At 40.6% G+C, this 20,977-nt stretch overlaps 1 protein-coding gene across 1 annotated transcript in view; it reads left to right on the top strand.

Annotated features, from left to right (window-relative positions):
* Positions 1-20,977, top strand: part of fhip1b (FHF complex subunit HOOK interacting protein 1B) — a 24,654-nt gene extending 3,677 nt beyond the window's left edge. Inside the window, exons 2-12 of the mRNA XM_028022699.1 lie at positions 1,454-1,991; positions 4,514-4,918; positions 5,695-5,925; positions 8,344-8,589; positions 8,924-9,091; positions 9,602-9,681; positions 10,852-11,021; positions 11,878-13,236; positions 15,105-15,283; positions 15,583-15,745; positions 16,905-20,977. Coding sequence (XP_027878500.1) covers positions 1,866-1,991; positions 4,514-4,918; positions 5,695-5,925; positions 8,344-8,589; positions 8,924-9,091; positions 9,602-9,681; positions 10,852-11,021; positions 11,878-13,236; positions 15,105-15,283; positions 15,583-15,745; positions 16,905-17,209 — 3,432 coding nt within the window. The 5' untranslated portion in view covers positions 1,454-1,865 and the 3' untranslated portion in view covers positions 17,210-20,977. The remainder of the gene's footprint in view (positions 1-1,453; positions 1,992-4,513; positions 4,919-5,694; positions 5,926-8,343; positions 8,590-8,923; positions 9,092-9,601; positions 9,682-10,851; positions 11,022-11,877; positions 13,237-15,104; positions 15,284-15,582; positions 15,746-16,904) is intronic.

Below are 20,977 nucleotides of genomic sequence, written 5' to 3'. Positions count from 1 at the left end.
TAGTTGATTCTTTACTCTGAAATGACTTTTTACGGGGCCAGTCGACTAGTCGCAATGACGTGACGAAACTAGTTTTTCCGATAAAATGAAAGATGAACCAGGTAAGTTCGTCAAACAGCTTCAGATTGTATAAAAATGTAAATAATTTACCAAAGAGAAAATTCCAGCAAAGGCTAGCGGATGTCTGTATGTAGAGACTGTAGACTGTGGCAGACTGGAGTATGACTGCCATCCTCGGTTCACTTGGCCCATGTGTCTCTCCCCCCTTCCTGTCGGATTGCTGTCAAATAAAGGCAACTAGTGACGAAAACATTCTTTAAAAAAGTCTATTGGAGTAATGTGCGACAATCCATCATGATGTCGGGCTTTTTTATCCATCCAACTGATCAGCGTCACCCTGCGTATTGAAGCTACTAACCTGGCACCTTTACGCTCTTATAAAAATACTGACAACATCTGGAAACTAAGTCTAAGCTTCATTCTGAGGATCTGATGGAGGCGATCTCTGCCGCCGTCTGCATGTCGGTTCATTCCGCAGAGAGAGCCGCTGCTGAGTCAGCGGAGCGTCCTGCTGCGCATCGGGGCGGAGGAGCAGCAGGTGGCAGCGCTGAACTCACCTGTAACCAAATGTTCATAATAAGTTTGGTTTGTGATGTGGTTAAATTTGTGTGAACTGAACTGGCTTTCTTATATTTGGAAATCGCAGTTTTATTTTAGTTCTACTTCCTTTTGTTTTATAGTTAAACTTGTTACTCTTTGAACAACTAAGCTTTGAAAGTACAACACAAATTTGGTATCCGACGTAATAGATTTGTCTTTTACACTTAACATGTATTGATTATTAAATGTAAAGTTGTTAAATATCTGAAATATATATCACATTTTCTTTTTAATTGTAAGCTTGTGAAGAGAAAGGATGCAACAATATAAATGAGTTTGTCACTTAAAGCATGAACACTTGTTTATTTGCTTGCTTCTCTTGCCAGTAGCCTCCCAGTTTCCACAGTAAACATGAGCGGGACTTGTAGTTTTTTCTACTAGAGGACTGAAACAGTTTCCCTGGTAACAGCATACTGCAGAGGCTTACTTATATTTGTTGGGGGGGGGAAAGGTAATTTTTCTACATACTTGAATTGTTTTTGTCTTTTTCTTTTCCTTTTGATGAGCAGCTTGCAAGAAATCTGACAATATAGAAATTAGGACATTTATTTTCTTAGGTTTTTGCAGAGAAATTAATTTGTAATGGACTAAAAATTATTCTATTGACATCCTTTGTTCCAGTTTTTGCAGATATGTAATGGAGCAATGTGTGCATAATAAGGAATTTTAGTTCTAGTTAAGTACAAATTGTTACATTACCCTAGTTATGGCGGTTGTTTGTTCATCATCAATTTGTGGTACAGAAAAGCTGTAGATTTAAAGTAAGGAGTCGTTTCTCTGTTTGTCTTCACAGAGAGGTGTACCCGTCCTGACCGGCTATGGAGTGGTGTTGGCTTCAGACTGGATGACAGCGTCCACAGGGAGGACAAGAAAGCAAAGTTTCTAAATCAGCAACACCCCTCCCTTTGGAGTTGGCTGATTGGCAGTGACAGCTCGTTCAAGCGTCGTCCTTTTTCTCTGATTGGGATCGCCTCCCCTCCCCTCTCCGTCCCTCTTCCCTTTCTTTTTTCCTTTATTTTTGTCCATATCTTCTCCTTTAGTTCCCCTCCTGAGCTCTTGCTTTCTGTCCTGGGCGCTTTTGTGTCTGGACTCAGAAGTTCCCTTTTTGCTTTTTTTTTTTTGTTTGTTTTGTTTTCTTTCCCCCCCCATCCCTCCCTGGTGTTTGAGTCTGTGAGACCTTTCACCTGCCTCCCGCCGGGTTCGGAATGAGCTGGCTTAGCAGGTTGAACCCACGGTCCGGCCGCAGCGCCGTCGCCTCCGCCGCCCCCTCCAGCCTGTGCACTGCCGACCCGGAGACCTGCCTGATGGTGTTTGAGAACCACTGGAGACAGGTGCGCTGAAGACGCCGCTTGCTTAGTGACGCCATACGCTCACAGTTCTGTTTATTTACTTTGCTGGAAGACATTTTTGAGATACAAGTCAAAAATGAACCCAGACTGAACCTAATTTGGTGAATATAATTTGTGAAAAGAAAAGACTGGCTTCCTGTTACTGATGGTTGCAGCCGTGGTTGCTACTCAGCTAATTTATGCACTAAATCTACTCTCCTAATTGGGGAAAAAACATCTTTATTAGAAATGATCTGGGTCACATCTGAAGTAGTAGTTTGGAAAATAGATAATAAAATAATAAAGTCCAAATAATATGTTTACAAATGCATATTGTACATTTTCAAGGATTTGCTTGTTTAAATACAATTCAATAAATGCTTATTTAAATGAGCAGGACTTTAACTGATTCAATTCGATTAATTAATTACAGATGCTGCAATTAACTAGATTTAATTAATGGTGGAACTTAGTTAGCATAAGCTAAGTTCCACCATTAGTTTGTGCTAAGGCATAGGCCAGTGTGATATTGTCACTGTATGATAATCTTGAGTACAAACACTAATCCCAGGGCAACACAGACATTGAATTTAGTTCTTGTTTTCAATTCCCTGTTCAGAGTTAGATGTTGCCACTCTACTATTGTATTTATAGATCAACAACTATAACAAGCTTATATTATCTGTTTAATTAATCAAACTGCATGTTTGCTCATACCTCTAGCTACTGACACTGTCGGTCTATTTGTATAGCTAAGACGGCTATACATTTTACAGTCTGTCAGTGCTTTTATGGATCTGACCAATAAGGAAGTGTAGATTTTAACACTTTAGATGGACCGTGCCAGTGCTAATGTAAGGAGCCAGATTGGCTCATGTCCAGTCCCTGGATAAAAAGCGTTACGGCTTCCACAGCGCTGCCTCCTCCTGATGGGTTAAATGGCTTGGAGGCAGCATTAGACAGTTTTGTTGGATGTTTGCTCTTTCAACCGGACTCTCAACGGGATGCTTTTTTTGTTCAACAAAAAATTGTTTTCAGAAGAAGTAGCTGTGGTGCTGATGTTGCAAATTTCTAAAAATAATCTCTTCTCCCTCCGACATGACGGCGTGAGCAGTGGTTACAACGAGAAGACAATAAGTTGGTTGTGTGGGCGAACATCTGCCCTGTTTTGTTTGTTTGGTTGCTGGCTGTGTGTTAACTCATCTCAGTTTCTGCACATGTGCAGCTTCACCACTGACGCAGTTGTTCCGACTTGTCATGTTGGCTAACCAAACCCTGGTCGTTGTGTCAACTCATGGTGACTGCACATCACACTTGTTTGTGATAATGTTGTGAAACCTCTTGTTACATTTAACACTTCAAATGCTGCTTTATTGTCTATCTTTGAATGATTGTGTCAGACTGCTGTTAAATACTTCTTATAGTATGTATTAGTAATTTCATCCATTAACATCCAAAAATACCAGTAGCTCCCTGACAGCACTTGCGAGTTAACGTAGCCTAAAAGTTGTAGGATGTTAGCTACAACATTTTAAAACCTTAGTATAGGTTGATACCAGTTAATGGCCTGTTTCTTTTTAGCTCACTGAAAGAACTTTAGTATCAAAGTCTTTAATTTTAAAATGCTGACTGTGTTCTCCAAACCTGTGATTCTCCATCCAGGTTATTAACCCCATATTCTGTATGTTTTAATAGGTGATTAACAGACTTTTGTTGCACCTGATGCCATTCTAAGTAGTTAATGAAGTCATTTGTGCTGAAGCAGAGATTCATATAAAATATGGCAGACTGTGGGTTTTTTGGAACAGAATTAAGAACCCACATTAAGCTCTAATGCAGGGGTCTCAAACTCCAGTCCTCGAGGGCCGCTGTCCTGCGACTTTTAGATGTGCCTCTGCTGCACCACACCTGAATAGAATAATTGGGTCATTAGCAAGGCTCTGGAGAACTGATCTACACAAGGAGGAGGTAATTAAACCATTTCATTCCAGTGTTTTGTATCTGTGGCACATCTAAAAACTGCAGGACAGTGGCCCTCGAGGACTGGAGTTTGAGAAGCCTGCTCTAATGGGAGGTTAGTTGCATTCGAATCAGAGGAAATGTGTTGAAGGCAGCAATTCACCTTACTATTCAGTGGTTCAGTTGGCCTTGACTGCAGCTGTCCTTGGTTTTGTTGGTGTGTCCATCCCATTTCCTTCTGTCTTCAGGAACTGAAAGGCCTAACTGTTCGGCAGTCAACTTCTAAGTTTAATAATAATCTTGTTCTTTACCTTGATTTTTGTTCACAATAAAGAGTTATCCACTCAGTTTAAGTGTGCTGGACCGAATCTAAACATACAGACTAGTGGAAATATTTCCACATTTTGCAAATTTTTTCATGTTGCATGTTTTGTAGTTGCATATTTATGTGATTTTTGAACTTGGAGTAATCCAAGAGCTGTATGTCTTAAAAAAAGGATTTTAAGGATACAAGGAGCTTTATAAGGATATCATCCTTGTAACTTATTTATTTTTTTTTTCTTCAGGTCTCTTGGGTTTTGGACCAGCGAGAAACGTCATCCTCCAGCGACGACCTGACTGCGGTGCGAAACAACACCGACCAGATGTTGTGTCTGCTGGCGGAGGAGCGTCCCGCCGAGAGCACAGAGGGCGGCTCTTGCGTGGCGCCCATGGGCCCCATCCTGGAGCTGGTCGTCACGGAGAACATCCTGGAGCGCCTGGTTCAATGGCACCTCTGGCGCGGCCTGGACCCGGACAGCCAGGGGGCCCTGCTCAAACTGTTCGAGATGCTCATCGGCCAGTCCCAGCAGCCTCTGCTGCAGCACACAGCTGTTCTCCACCCCCTGCTGAGGCTGCTGGGAGCATGCGCCGACCCAGAACTCGGCTGTCCCCCGGCCTTGGAGAACAGCCTAGTACTGCTGCTTAATCAGGTACACACAAAGAAATAAATCTTTGGTATACTTCATAACTGTGTTTTTGAGGTTTTTTTTTTGTTGTTGCTCAAATTAAAGTGTTTTACCTCCATTTGAGTTTCTACAGCTTCTAAAAATAGATCAAGTTCTTAAAAAACACACACACACAGCTGTATTTTAGCAATAAGTTGTTTTTTGGCGTCTGGAAAATGAGCCTTTTCAAAAACCCTCCCGAATGTAATGTCACAAATCAGCAGGCACTGTCCCTCACTCAGCAACCCCAGCCAAGCCCAACTCATCACCTAGCAACCCAAGCAGAGCTCCAGCATGTGTAGTCGGCTGGTTTTACAGCTGTGTGCGCCGTACAATAGCTGCTGGAAAAGACAAGTGTTTTGCTGTTGACTTGCCGTCCAGAAACCACTTGCTGCAGGAGGCTCTACTAATGCTTTTCAAAGCTGTTCAGTTGTATAATTTTACATCTGTTTGCAGCTATTTTCACCTGCGAGTGTAAACGTTGAGTTGGTAGGCGTGGCTTATGTGGATTTAAAGTGACAAGAGCCCTAAAATATCTTCTGAAAGGAGACAGACAGACTGAAATATCACAACCCAAGAATGATACTTTGCAAAAAATTATCATGTTTGTGTAGCCCATAGACCTATATTAACCTCCTCAAGGAAGCATAATTGGTCATCTATAATATTTTATTCTTGTTAAGTGCTTGCTTTGAACTTCATTGAAACCTTTGTGTTTTTATTAGTTTAATTTTTTTTTTACTTTTTTGAATCCACAACAGGTTTGCGTGACCATGGCCCGGCAGCCGGTGGTCCTAGAGATGCTGTTCCAGGCTGCGCCGGCCCAACAGGGCTCCACCAACCTGCTCATCTTCTCCCTCCTCGTGCCGTTCATCCACCGGGACGGAGCCATTGGCCAGCAGGCCCGAGACGCGCTGCTGCTGGTGATGGCGGCCTCGGCCAGTCACGAGGCAGTGGCGCGACACATCGCCGAAAACTCCTATTTCTGCCCGGTAAATCTCAACATTTGTTTTTGTTTTAGTGCCAGGCTTCTTTTTTTCAAAGAAAACAAAACATTTAGAAAGATTAAAGCTTAATATCAAAATTCTTATATGGAGGAAGTTTGTGTTTTTATGGATGATTTCAAACTGACTGGTAATATCTTTTTTGGTTTTGCTGAGGTTCTACTATGTAATACAGCATCGTCCTGATAAACATATTGCCATTTTGACTTCTTGCGTCACAAGTGATATATAGTGAAGAGAAGCTGACCTCTTTATTAATATAGCAGCTGAGTACAGCTCCAAAAGCGAGACCCTGGCTTGCTGTCTGACTCTTGCTCTTCAGAAAGAGGAGGATGTGGGCTCTGGAACTCTAATGCATTAGTGATGATGCGTGATAATGGCTGCAGACTGACTATGCACTCTGACAGATCAGCCACCCTTATCTACATCCTATCACGTAGTTTCCTGTGACCATCTCACAAAATAGTCTCTACACTCAAAGAAACGCTTGCATGTTAAGAGGAATACCTCATAAAAGGGTTCCTTATGATGTGCATGTGGGTTTATTGTATTTTTGTTTGATTTTTGTCAATCTTTTTCAGTGAACGCTTCAGTTTTTCTAGCATTTCTGGATAAGAAATCAGTTTAGGATATGGCACTATTTTGGAGTTTACCACTAAAAAAGGCAGATTCAGCTGATTTATTATTAAAATATTTACTTTTTAAAAAAATCAGCTAACAAAAAAATCTGCACACCTTCTTGCAATTCCCTTTAGCTGCCACCAGATGAGAATAAAGAGTTGCTAAAGTCCTAATGATTTTTTTCAGTGAGAATTTGCATGTTTACTTTTCAGGGCAGTTATTCTAAATTGTGGTAAGCCATTGTGAGATAAACCTTCCCTGTAGAATCAAAACAGTGTGGCGCTTTTATGCCAGATTCAGAGGAGTGGTCACTACTTCCATCTTTTGACTTTTTCTGTGAACTTTGGTGGCAGTGAGCTGGCTCAGCTATTTCTGCTCACTGTCCTCCCAGCAGTTTCAAGATGACCTACTTACTTCTGGAAAGGTCCAGTGGAGGAAACATGGAGGACCCAACGCCTGACTTGCGCTGTTTTTTTCTGTCTTTGCGTGCTAACCCATTACTTTCAGCTTTGCATGCCATTTTCAAAGGAGATGTCTGTTATCGAGTCATTGCAGCACCTTCCCTCTGCATCCATAACTGGCCTTTTCTCCTCTTCTAGACATCATTTTTTTGTAATTTCTCAAAGTGAACTAATGTTTCTAGATATTTATTGTTTGTATTTCTCTGACATCATAGTTTGAGTTTTAAAATTTAATTGGTTTAAAAATGTTAAATGATCCAGAAGCATAAAGTGTTCATACACAGGTTTAACATTTATGTTTTACAAGTTGTCACTCAACATTTATGATGCAATATAGAATTTGTGTTTCACGTAATACCACTTTTACTCATTCAAGGCCTACTTTAAGACATGAATATGCATATACGCTGTTATTGACAGGATGTAGACGGCTTGGTGTGTGTTCAAAAAATTAAATAAATATACACACACACACTATGATCTTACCTAGGACATATTAATACAAATAGCTTTAATTATTTTGTCTAAACAGAGGATTATTTTTCCCCATATTTTGATCTGATTTAATTTCAGAAAGTATCACTAAATCATAAAAATTGATATATATGATTAAAATTCATTATCTTTACAGTTCACTGAAATCACATGTCCTGCATTAGTACTGTGGTTCAACCTAAGTGCTGAGAAAGGGTTTTTCTTCTTACAAATTTCTTCTGTTTTTACTTTTGTTTTGACACTTCAACAACAAAATGCTGTTAACAGAAAGTTACCTAAACCAACCTGACCCCGTGAGAAGAAGTAATTAAGTAAAATCCAATTAAATCACAAAGTAATTATGAGCAACACACTTTTCAACACTCGTCTAGTTAGCTACAGTCGTCTGCAGACTATTTGACCTGGAGTTGCCGCAGCTAATAGTTTTTTGTTTTTTTTGTGCATCAACTTCAGTGGGAAAGGTGAACAAAAAGGCAAACTGTACAGATGAAAGTAGCTCATCATTTTTAAAAATTGCCTGAGCAAATCGCAGCCCCTTTGCTGGCAGACATAAAAGGACAGTAATTACAAATTGAGTTTAATGAGAGACTGTGACTCTGAAAACGCAGTGACAATGAGCTCCGTTCTGTACTTTGAAATGCGCATGGATGTCCCTGCAAGTGATATATTAATTTTATGTAACATTAAGCATTATTTCCTAATTTTTTTTGAGTAATTGTTTGTATTGTTTTGGTTTATAAATGGTTTAGTAACCAGAAGTTTTCAAGCTTCTTCCGTTCAAACTAACTCGTAATCGATTATTAACCTGAATCTCTCTGCGTTCCTGCAGGTGTTGGCGACGGGGCTCAGCGCCCTCTACTCCTCTCTGCCCAGGAAAATCGAGGTCCGTGGAGACGACTGGCATTCGCTGCGGCGGGAGGACTGGATGGGCGTGTCGTCTCTCGTGCTTTTCATGAACTCCTTGGAGTTCTGCAATGCCGTGGTGCAGGTGGCACACCCCCTGGTCCGCTCTCAGCTCCTGGATTACCTCCACAACGGCTTCCTCGTCCCCGTCATGGGCCCCGCCCTGCACAAGGTTGGAAACTGAACTCTGTTTCTGGTTTAGAAATAGTTTTGTGTAATGTTTTTAAAGTCTGCCTGCTGGAGTCCGGAACATTTAGGAGAGATGAAATCCACATTCTTTCCACTTTGTTTAACGACTCGCTGATGTTCTTGTGTTTTGAGATGAACTGGCAAAAAACGTGGAGGTTTAGAATTTAATTTTCTTCAATTGGTGTTGATGAGTCAGACGATGAATCAGTAATTACTTCCCACCGAAGAAATTGTCCTCTGCTAAATTCTCCTCGGCGGGAAGATTCGTCACATTGTTCCTCTTTAAACTGCGTTTTTGCGCGTGCCTGTGTCTGCAGTCGTCGGTGGACGAGATGATCGCCAGCACCGCCTACCTGGATCTTTTCTTGCGCAGCATAACGGAAACATCGCTCCTCAAAACCTTCCTGCGCTTCATCCTGCTGCATCGCCATGACAATGACACCATCCTGGACACGCTGCTCACGCGCATAAGCAGCAATTCAAGGGTCTGTATACATGTGCATCTGTTTATGAAAGAGCCTCGAGGCTTTAAAATGAACACGGTTGTGTGGGCGCTGAGTGGGCTGAGGGCAAAATCTGACAGCAGAAAAGCGAAGCTTCTGGGCTATGAGAACAACAACGAAAAAGGAAAACTAAATCTCTTCGTGTTTGCTGCAAGAACCTACTTTTGTGTTGGATGTTTATATTCAGAAATGTATCTCAGTTGAAATGCTCGCACCGACTCACAAGTTCTGGGCTAGAAAAGAAATATTTAGATCAATGGGCTGGTTGGGAAACTATTAATGGGATATGATTTCATCATCCTGCATGAGTGTCAGAGTTATTTATTTAAAAGCTAAAGCAAGTCTGGTGTCTACAGAGGTTGGATACGTTTATTAAACATTATTTTAAAGTTTTAGTCAGAATTTTTTAAAACTTTTCTGCTGTAATAGTGTAAAACAAAAAAGAATGGATCTCCTGTGTATGACTGCTCATCAGTTTCTTTATTGTTGCAGCTTTGCATGGTCTCCTTGAGTCTGTTCAGGACTCTCCTGTCCCTGCATTGTGAGGACATCATGCTGCAGCTTGTTCTCAGGTATTTCCCGAGTTTTCCCGAGCGTTGATACTGTGGGTGAATTCTCTTATATGAGCAGAAAACATTTTATGATTCAGAAGTCACAGATGGAAAGAAAGGTGAAAGAAATGATTTCTCAAAAATTCAGTCCAGGCTCAACTTCTCTAGGTATTGTGCTTTTCTAGCAGAGAACCTTTTAGTGTTTTCTAATGAAAGAGTAAAAGCTGCATACATAAGAAATATGTTTTACTAAAACATGGTGTCAGTAACATAAATTTTGAACTTAAGATGATAAAATGCAGTTAAGGTTCCTTAAAAAAATATAGGGAACTAGCCCTTTAGTTTTCCACCAAATCAGCAGGTGTGAGTCACATGCTAACTTCAGTGCTGTGTCTGCAGCTTAAAATGGAATAAAGATTTAACAAATCATACGCAGCGACAGTCTTATGAGCAGTGTGAAATTATTCAGCTCAGTGAAGAAATGTTTCCTCATAGTGCTTACAGAGCATCTTTCTCTTCTCTGTAACCAGTCTGTTATCATAAATAGAATGGTTGATAGGACCTTGGAAAGTGTGGTTATAACCATATATACATATATATGTAGATTTTTATAAGAACAAGAAATGGACTTGCTGAAGTCTACATACAGCACTTTGCAAAAGCATTTACACCCCTTAGTTTTCTCAGTTTTCTTTTCATGTTACGATCATAAACTTTAATGTTTTTTATGCGATTGACAAGCCCAAAGTTGCTGGTTTGAAACTTTTCCACAACTTTATTCCTGACCTGTGTACTTTGTTCCTCTGGTTTTATCGTGCTGTTTATTTCATAACCTCTAACAAACTTCTAAAGCCTTCACAACTCTTTGGACTGTTCAATAATACTTGACTTTGGAAAGGAAGTGGCTTCAATGGATTTTTATTTGTGTCAGAGTAAAGTTTGAGAAACTACAAATGCGTGTCACATTTTCAGATTTTTATGTATAAAAACTCTAGAAAACCATTCATCCTTTTTATTTTACTTCACAATTATGAGCTACCTTTGCAAAAATATGTCAAATATATATAAATATAAATATATGATAAAAACTTTCAGGGGGTATTGTGTATTTTCAGTGTGTAGACTAAGAAATAATAATAATAATAATAATAAAAAAAACTTATCAAAACTCCATGTCCGTTTTTCTCCCAGGTATCTCCTGCCCTGCACCCATATAATGCTGAGTCAGCGTCGTGCCATCAGGGAGACGGACATGTACGGAAAGTCGGCGAACAAGTTCCTGTCGCTGATCCCGGAGTGCTGTCGGCTGAACTCATCGAGCTCCACCGATCGCGACGACGACAATCCATTCTGGGGCAAAGGTGAACGACGACCATATGGGGAAAAGGAAAGAGGAAAGCGATTTGGATCTGTTTCACCGGGATTGGTTGCAAAGGAACTAAATTACAGTTTAATAAAGTGGTTGTTACCTTGACAGAGTGAAGTAGTCTGTAAGGGTTGGTTTAAAGGTTAAGATTCTGTCATACACAAATGCAGGGTGTCTGCACATCCTTAAAAGGACTTAAAAAGTATTTTGTGCATCTAAAATTAAGGCATTAAGTTGTCTTAAATTCATAAAAAATATATAAGGCTTAAATACGTTAATCACAGGTCTTCTATTTTGTCATGACAGGACTATTTAAACTCATATTTTACATATATTGTATCGAGTTTTTTTTTTCTTGCTGGATTTTTCTGTCAGGCAAAAGTTTGAGTCGTACGCAGGCGTCTCCATTGTATTCTGTGACTCAAGGAGGATTAGGCTACCGCTAATGAGCTGCAAATCTTGTTAGCTTTTTTGTGTCTGTCATGGGTACAGTGTAAATTTTTCATCAGTTGCCTTGACGACGTTCGCTTTGCCATTTACTCATTCTGTTTCCAACCTATGCGAAGCTACGTGCAAAAACTTTTGGCAAATTCTGCCAAAATTCTTCTATGATGCCAGTCTTAAATTTCATTCATTATGTAAACGGTTAAAAAGGTCTTAAATTTGACCTGCAGATTCCCTGGTAATGACTGATTTATGTCATGAAACATCAGGAACAAAATAGAAAAAAAAAAATTTGCCTGGACACCCAAACTCTAGCTTCAGATTTTGGCAAGTTGGAGTTTGTTCTTTTAAAGATAATATTTTTCAATTGATGTGAATGTTTTTGGGGTTTCTTGTGTCATCCACAGTCATGAACAATCCAAGCACTGAAGCTCCAGCTCCACCCAGACCCAGCACCCCGTCCCGCTTGTCGTTCTTCACGTGGCAGCAGAGCAGCGGCGGCGGATCGGGAGGAGGGGGCTCATCTAACCTTCCCGCCGTGGATCCGCTGCACCCTGGTCCATCCGGGTCCCACGCTCTGTCCCCGGACAGTCCCATGCACCAGCAGCAAACCCTCACAGAGTGTCTGGAGTGGGACGCGGGGTACCTGGAGTACCTCAAGGACGCGCGTCGGGAAATCGAGCATTGCGCCTGGTCCTGCCGTGATTGGTCCGCGCCTTACGACGGAGAAAACCCTTCCCCGAACGCAGCCCCTCCGCCTCCACCTCCCCCCACCTCCAACGCCTCCATAGCCATGTTCCCAGAGCATTTCTCCTTCCAGCATGGAGGAAGTGGTGGCACTCCTCTGGGCCAGCAGAGGGCTGCCGTTGTGGCGGCGGCGCGGTCAGAGTGGAGCAGTTCGGACCGGGATAGCGGTGAGTGGGACGTCACAATAGGCAAAAACAACTGCATCAGTCTCACGCCCCGCTCCAAGAAGCGCACCCTTCAAACGGAGGAACTGCTTCCTAAACCGGTGCCGCCGCTCGTCCCCTCTTCGTCTGCTGCCTCCGCTCTGTCGGCTTCACACTCCACCTCCTCCCCAAGTCAGCACATTTCCACGTCCACCATCACTGTTAGTTACCAGCCGATGTATAACGGGACAATCGCGCAGGCGGACGGTTGTTCGGACAGCCGGGATAGAGGACTAGAAGTGAAAAAAGTCAAAAGAGACTTGGGGGAGCAGCAGTTCTTGGATGAGAACGCCAACCAGAACGGTTCTCCCATCTCTTACTCCTCCCACAGTCACGCCGCCGTCCCCCAGTCGATTTTCAGCTACAGGAACAGCAGCGACGTGAAATCTCTACAGTTTCCTGCCCCGGATACCAAACCGCTGGCCATCTCAGGGCAGCACAGCATATCCTCAGATCTCCCAGAAACCAACCAACAGTTGCAACAATCCGTGGAGCGGCTCATCGAAGAACTTCTGGAACAGGCGCCGGACGACCCCCAGCAGCTCCCCGGAGACGCCAACGGTCAGGGCATCAGCATCGAGGCCTTCACCCAGGAGCTGCGGGAGCTGGAGGACCGGGTGAAGGAGCGAAGCCAAGCCGCCTCCCTGCAGTCTGACGCCGCTGCAGAATCGCTGTCCACCGAGCAGCAGGAGGACGAACAGCTTTCCACCGCCCTGAACGCGAAACTGACTCGTGATGTCAAAGGGGAGGGGTCCGAGGTGGGAGTCTGCAGTCCTGCTAGACCGCTTAACCAGCCTGCCTCGCAGCCATACACTGGTAAATTATTCTGTGGCAAGTAATGTTCTTAGTTGTATTTTTATAACTTAAATCTGAGCAGATTTTAGGCTAGAAAACACTTTAGCTGTCTGTCTTTATTACCAAATATGTTTTTCCCCTTCTAATAATATTGCTTCCCCCTTGGTATTGTTTATCTTCATCTGTGTACACTTTCTTAACATGGTATGTTTAATTATAAATCATTTATCAATGATTTTACAGTAAAAAAATATAGAAGCAAACTAAAGTAGCATTTAAGAGGCATTTACAGTTACTTGCAAAATATCCATTCTCCTTTGTCCCAGTATAACAATAACTAAGATTTTATGAGACTAACCAACTCAAACTCAAAGTTCTGTAAAAATGATCAATATTTCATAAACGTCGGCAGAGGCCAGAACATACTGTTAAATTGAGAGTTTGTTTTTTGCTTTCCTTCCCAGATCTACACCTGAATTACCAGATACAAACAAATGCCACGTTTTTATGTGAATTTTTTTGGTTTGGTCTAAAGAATTAAATGCTAATAAGACAGTAAAGTCTGAGGTATTACTGTGACAAAAAGAGAAAAAGTAAAGGCGCGTGAATAGTTTTGCAAGCCTCTGTAGCAAATCTATGAGCCGCAAACACTAGCATGACTCACCTTCAGATGAAAGCTTTTCCTCATTTCAACAATCTGATGAGAACTGAATAAGTATCATTGTCGCAACAGGTTTATTTAACCGTCTATGAGGTGGTGGTGTTCATCGGTCTGATAGAGTGCATTGTTAAATAAGAGCAATTCCCCTTGGTTTCTATTAAACTTGTTAGCAAGCTGCACCTAGTCATTTTTTCAGTCTATGGGTAAAATTAATAGAAAATCCCCCAAATTAAGCTTCATCTTAATCATGTTTTTCTCAGTATATGTCAATCAGTGTTTGTTCTTTCTTTGGAATCTAAGCCAATAATTATCCATTCAAAGTTCATCAGTGGCTAATATGTTTTCATCCAATTTCCATCCAAATGTAATGCAAAGTTTTTAAGAGAACTCTAAAAATTTTGTAAAAAGAAAAAAAGAGCTAATTACGTGTGTTTCCGTCTCCTGATTTGGAACCAGGCTACACAAAGTGTAATTTTGTCAGATGTTGACGCTACACATGGCTGTAATAAACTAGATGTAGAAGTGACAAACCAGCATTGACCACACATTTCCGAGCAGCTTGAGGTTTGGATTTTTTTACACATTTTTCTGAATTGTGTGCCTCTTGTAAGGCACAGAGACTCACCAGTGGATGGGAAAGTTCCCTATGTGAGAAACGATTTGCCAAATGAGGAAGTCATTTTGAATTTTACCTCTCCGTCAACCTTTTCTAATGCGATACTTCAAAGTGCAAATAAAATAAGTTGATTGAAACACAGCTAGTGTTGCATAAAATTCCTTCTAGTTCCAGCAAAAGTATTGATACCTCTCGAATATGTTTTTACATCTGCAAATCTTATTTTCCTCCATGTTTAGCACCACCCATCTTCCATCAGACCTGATCAATTTCTCCATCTTTGAAAAATAAAAAGCATCTCCACAGCATTCAGAGGCAGAAAAGGCTACTTACTGAAACAGAATACACACTGAGAAAATACGCGTCTGCTTTAAGACAGCGTCGTAAAGGGTTGCCCAGCTACAGAAGCCAACAGATTGCACAGAATCCTCTTTGCTTCTGTTCATCCTCCTGTTCACGCAATAGTCAGTGAATCCCCAAGATGTTCACCTGAATTAAAAAACTCTAGTTTGTTTTTATAATCAGAAACCATAAGTGGAAGAACAATTTAACACGCATTCTAACTCAAAACCTTTTGTTTCTGGTTTTCTTTTTTTGTTCTCCTCTGTGCAGGCCCATTCATGATGGTTCTGTTTGCCAAGCTGGAGAACATGCTCCAAAACTCGCTGTACGTCAACATCCTGCTAACTGGCATCGTAGCCCAGTTGGCCTGTTATCCTCAGCCCCTCCTACGCTCCTTCCTGCTCAACACCAACATGGTCTTCCAGCCCAGCGTCAAGTCGCTGATCCAGGTACGCCAACTCCTACTATCTTCAACCGAACCCCAGCTCTGTGCAATCCTGACTGAATGAAGATCGGTTTGTTCTTCAGATAAGATTCTTTCCAGGGATTGTTGTCCAACTACACCCTCATATTTTCTTCTAATTAAAATTTGTAGACGTTTCTCTCTGTTCCTACTTTGATTGGATTCAAGACTCCAATCGTAGCCTACCGGTTTGGGCATATTGTGACATCTATAAACAATACCAACCAAAATAAAATTTCGAGAATCCATTTCAGCTCAGGCTCTCTGTTCTGTTTCTGTCCTCAGGTTTTAGGTTCTGTGAAGAACCGCATTGAGGCTTTTGCAGCTTCTCACGAAGACTTCCCTGCCATGCTGAGGAAAGCCCAGCAGTACCTGGTGGCTCGAGGGAAAGTGGACTGGACCGACATGGCTGCTGCAGTTCCCCCACTGCGGCGCTCTGATTCACTAGGTGAGTACAGAAAGCGAACTGGAGACGTGTGGGACTGAGCTCTTCTGAAAGAAGAACGGTTTGGTTCATTCAGGTTAAAATGAATCATCACACTTCAGATTAAAGTTCTTTGTATTCTCATTTACTTAGAAACATTTTATTTTCAAACAAACATTTTTAGGTTGCGTCGTCTTTTGTTTGTGTTTTTTTGTTCCCAATACCAACTCAGTAGAGATTTTTTAATTCTGCTTTTGTTAATTCACCCACCAGTGACATTGAGTACTCTGCATCTGTTTTTCTTGATGGTGACAAATATTTTCTTCCATGTTTCTAAAGACACATTTGACTAGACATGGCCACTCACTTATCAATAATCTGCTTCTTCTGCAGAGTGTTTGGCTAGTGCTAGCTTGTTTGTTCTCTGTTTTGATATGACTTGTTGATAATTCAGTTAATAGTTTTTAATGCAGTTCCAGTCACTCATATTGTGACAAAACCAACAGGAAAAGCGATTTATTTGCTTTATAAACTTTGCACTGTGTTTTGAATGTCATGAAACTGAATTAGTAGTGTTTACTTTTAAAAACAGGTACCAGACTTGCTTTAAGTTTTAATAATTTAAAACAGAAAATATCCTAAAGCATTATACTGTAACCTGTTACTTCTCAGTATTTTTGTTTTTGAGTTACTGAGTGAGGACATTTCACTCCTCTTTGGGTTTTAGACAATTTCAGACTTGGGTTGAACTGGACGTCTGGTCCGTTATTTAATTTCCCTTTAAGGTTAATGAAATATTTTTGAATTAGAATTTTAATTAACTGTGTCTCATTAAAATGTCGATTTAAAATTTTTTTCAAACGACATAAAGGTAATAATAAAGGTCTGGCAATGCAAGAATTGCAGGTTTTAAAAACAGAGCTGTACTATGTTCATACAAATGCAAAATATGGAAATGACTTTAAATCGCATTCTTACAAATGAACGTCAATTTCAGTTCTGTGTTTTGCGATTTGTGGAACTTGCAAAAAAAAAATCTACTATTTAAGCAACTCGAGGTCAATATTTTGTTCTCAAATGATCAGAATGCTATTCAAACTGCCGAAAATAAATCCAACTTTTATTAGGAGAAACATTTAGAAACGTTGCAATGACATTTTCTTGTGACATTCCTACTTCCCAGTAAAAAGCCGAAAGCCGTCGCTTGGAGACCTGATCCTCCGACACACCAACAGCCCCACGCGGGCTCGGCACGCCGCTCAGCTGGCGCTCGCTCACGTCCGGGACGGCGGCCAATCGCTGCACAGCACCTTGTTCCGGGGTGGCAGCGGCTCGTCCGGGCTGGAGAAGCAAGCCGAGGCACTGCGGGTGAAAAACGCCGTCTACTGCGCCGTCATTTTCTGCGAGTTCCTCAAAGAGCTGGCAGCCATGGCTCAAGAGCACGCCGTCACTTTACCTTTCCCTCGGAGCCAGAAGGCCGAGGAGTAGATTGGTAAACACAAACCCTTTGAAACTTGACTCCTGGATTTTCTCGTCTTTATTTTTTATTCATTTGAAGCTGTAAAACGTATTTCTTCCTTCACCAGACTTGCGCACTGAGACTTTCTGTCACTGAAATATTAGTCTGCAATGGTGCAGACAGAAAAACAGGAGGAAAACGGTGGCATTTTTCTACCAAAATTAGCATAGGAAACCTAAAGGACTGGAATTGTTGTTTTAACAGAAGAGCTTGTGCATATCATGGGTTATATTTACATTCTGTGCACATTAAGTCTCGCTAAACACTTGAGATTTGGGAGCTTGTAAATAAACCCACCACGGCGTGGTATCGTAAAGGAAGTAGGTGCACATACTGGTGCTAGTTCACACTCCTTATGTTTTCGTTAGGAAGCGTGCTCTCAGGTAGCACAGACAACAAGACGGAAACAGAACACCAAATATTTCTTGGCGGGAAAACATTGAAAGTATAAATATATATATATTAAAAAAAAATCAATATTTGTACATCAAGCCCGTCTTAGCTTTCATCAGAGCGTTTAATCTTCTGTGTAGGACCTGGTCAAGGAAAGACCAGGTCAGACTTGGTGACATCATCAGAGTTAATTGTTTTGAAACGATAGCTAAAAACTGGTGGAAAAAAAAGAGGGGGAGTTTTTCTTTTTCTTTTCTGTAAAGGAATTACAGAACGTCCTGGAAAGTGTTAGGTAATTAAATGCCATTTTTATGTATGATTTATTTTTTTCTTTTAATTTGCACCATTTACTTGACATATCAGCAGCATGTGGGTGTAGGCATGTGCCATTGTGTAAGTTTATTTTTTGATGAATGACTCCTTTCCAAAGGTGACGCCAGTTCTTCAGGCCATTACTGACTCATCAGTCCGTCGCCATAAAGCAGCCGGGGACAGAAAAGACCGCACTGTGTGAAGTCGCTTTTTTATTTAAATTTTATTTTTTTGTTATTTTAAGAGTTTTAAATTGACTTGCAGTTAGTTTAAAAAAATCCCTTGAGGCATTCACTCTTCTCAGTTCTTTGTTTTTAATAAGTGAGTGACAAATTGAGGGTTCAAGAAGCCATCTATTCAGTTTTTAACATTTTTGCTTTGTGTCTTGATGAAAGGCCAGACTGAACGTTTTTGTCTCATAAATTAACATGCTGCTATATATGTTGGTTTTTTTTTTTTTTTTGTTTTAAACACTAACATTGATTTAATTAGTGTCATAGCCACTGTTTCTTCAGTTTGTTGGTAGGTAGCAGATCTAAACGTGTGTGTGAGGAAGCCAGTTGTGATCAGCGGGGTTTTTTTGGTTTGCTTTGTTTTGTTTCTTTCTTATAGCATCGAAGGTTGAATTGAGTTGCAGTTCAGTGTTGGAAGCTTTTGCCAAGTTCTCCCTTCATTTACTTGACAGTTTATTTTCTGCACTTTTATTATAGAGATGCAGCGATCTGAATTTTGGGGCTGATTTCTCATCTCTGGATTTTGTGGAGTCTGTCATATCAGTTTTGTCTCTTGCGGATCAGTTTTGATAGACTAGAAAAAAAAAAAGACAAGTATGATTTGAAATATTTTCTCAATCCTTCTAATATAATTAGCTGCACAAGGTTTAGAGGTGACTGTGTGACAGAGCAGATGCTGTAAAGGCGCTTTAAAAATGTCTTTTCTATCTTTTTATTAACAATTATTACAGTTAGCATGCTAGCAGCGCTACAGCTGCAGTCTGCAGTGTTTAATTGCATATGTATGTAGATTCTTAGAAACTCTGAGATTTCTAAAACTCTTCATTTGATTGCGGTTGAAGGCTCAAATGGATAACAGCTTGTTTTCGCCATGACGTTTTTTGCCTTAAGTCTTGCTCTCTCTGCTGCAGCCCTAGTTAGCTAGCTAATAGCTTCTTACATCTTTCTACTTCCCAGCTTTACTCTATACTGAAAATGTCTAGCTTTCAGTTAAAAAAAAACAAACAAAAACGTTTCTAATTGGCTGGTGACTTTTTGGGGACTATTGAGCTGAAAATTCTCGTTGCATCTCTATTTTAAATGATGGAGAACCTCTCGAGAACAGATTGATACGATCACTTCTTCTCGTCTCTTTACTGTGGGACGCGTTTCTTTGCACATACTAGCTTTCTCTCTTTCTCCAAACTCCGAGCAGCAGAGAAAAACTGCCTGTAAAGCCTTTTTCTCTGAAAAAAAATTTTTTTTTGGGACGTTTTCATCTCTCCTACCTTTAAGAAAGGAAAGAAAAGAAAAAAGCTTTTTCATCTTGTTAAAGCCATATCTTTTATTACATTTGTGCGCCACTTTTCTACTGACTTTCTAGACCCATTTCATACCAGCCCGCAGTTTTTTATTGAAAAGGGTTTCTGCATGCTGGTTCAGGCCAGGTTTAATGAAATGTAAGTTTAATCGTGTTTGGTGCAGCACTGATGAGCTTCTGTCACAGATGTCGTCCCCTTTACCTGCAGGAGTGTGTGGAGACGAGCAGGTTCTCCACTGAATGTTTCTCTTTACATGTAAAGGTTTTCCCACTGCCATCCATCGCCTCGCTCCTCGGTGGCCTCGTCAGGTTCCTCCTTTTAAACTCGAGATTTTATTTTTTTATTTTTTACCATTTGGATCCGATTTTAGACACGGTCGTAAAGAGTCTTGGTGGATTCAGGCCGTAGTTTCTCGCTTCTCGAGCGATTCCAGTCACTGACCTTCCTTCTCTTTGATGCATTCACGGACACCAAATACAATCGCCTGAAAAACCCTCAGCTCCCACATCTACCCTCAGTAATCATCCATCCATACTTTAACCTCTTTTTTTATTTTTTTAGAGAGTGCCAACTTTTATTTTGAGGTTTGACATTAACAACCAGGCTTGTATGATTTTTTTTTTATCTTCTTTTGTTATAATTCGAGTTACCTTTATGAACTTTGTATACACTCCCTGAGTCATTTCCCACGTTTTTTTTTAAACATATAACTGTCTCATTTAAACACATTATAAAAGACGTGAACATAGAAGGAGGTATTTGATGAGCGAACATGTCCTTCCAGGGGCTTTAATGTCTTCCCGATCTGTAAACACACCTTTGTTCAGCACAGCGCGTATGTCTAATAATAAACGACAAAATAAAGCAAAAAAAATTAAGAAACAAGATATGCCGAATTCAATCAAAGCTTCTTTGTCCTTGAAAGAAGGACAAAGACATTTATGTTAATGTTTAAATTAGCATAAAAAGTTAATTTATGTTGACTTTTTTCCGTCAAATTCAGACATCAAAGATTAAGAAAAAAAAAAAGCTTTATGTTTATTTTATTGTCTGTTTTCTCTTTTGACTACCTGACAAAAATAGTGATGATTGGTGAACCTACAGCTGGCAATCAGCACATTATGCACATTTTATACACTACAGTTGATCTGACATTCATCAAAATTTCATTTACTCTCAGATTTTTGCCAAAATTCAGAACGTTTTGCATCTCGCCTTCTCTGCAAACACAAGTTTTGTTTTCTAGCTTCACTTTCCTTTAGATTGTTCTTTTGTCGTGGGTGAAAAATGTGACTGAAGCACATTGTGTTATTATGATGCAGTGTTTTGTTCCCCCCCCCATAATCGGATGTTTAAGATCTTTCTGTATCTTTTCTTTCTCTCCAACTTTTCATCTCCTGTGCAATCTATGCAACACACACTCTGGTATCCCTGCCCTGGAGCTGAATGAAGATGTGGATTGATTTTAACTTGTAAATACTGTTTTAAAAAAAAGAAA

This window comes from Xiphophorus couchianus, chromosome 7, assembly GCF_001444195.1.
Source record: "Xiphophorus couchianus chromosome 7, X_couchianus-1.0, whole genome shotgun sequence".
In the NCBI taxonomy this organism is placed as follows: domain Eukaryota; kingdom Metazoa; phylum Chordata; class Actinopteri; order Cyprinodontiformes; family Poeciliidae; genus Xiphophorus; species Xiphophorus couchianus.
This window is presented reverse-complemented; position numbering and strand designations above follow the sequence as displayed.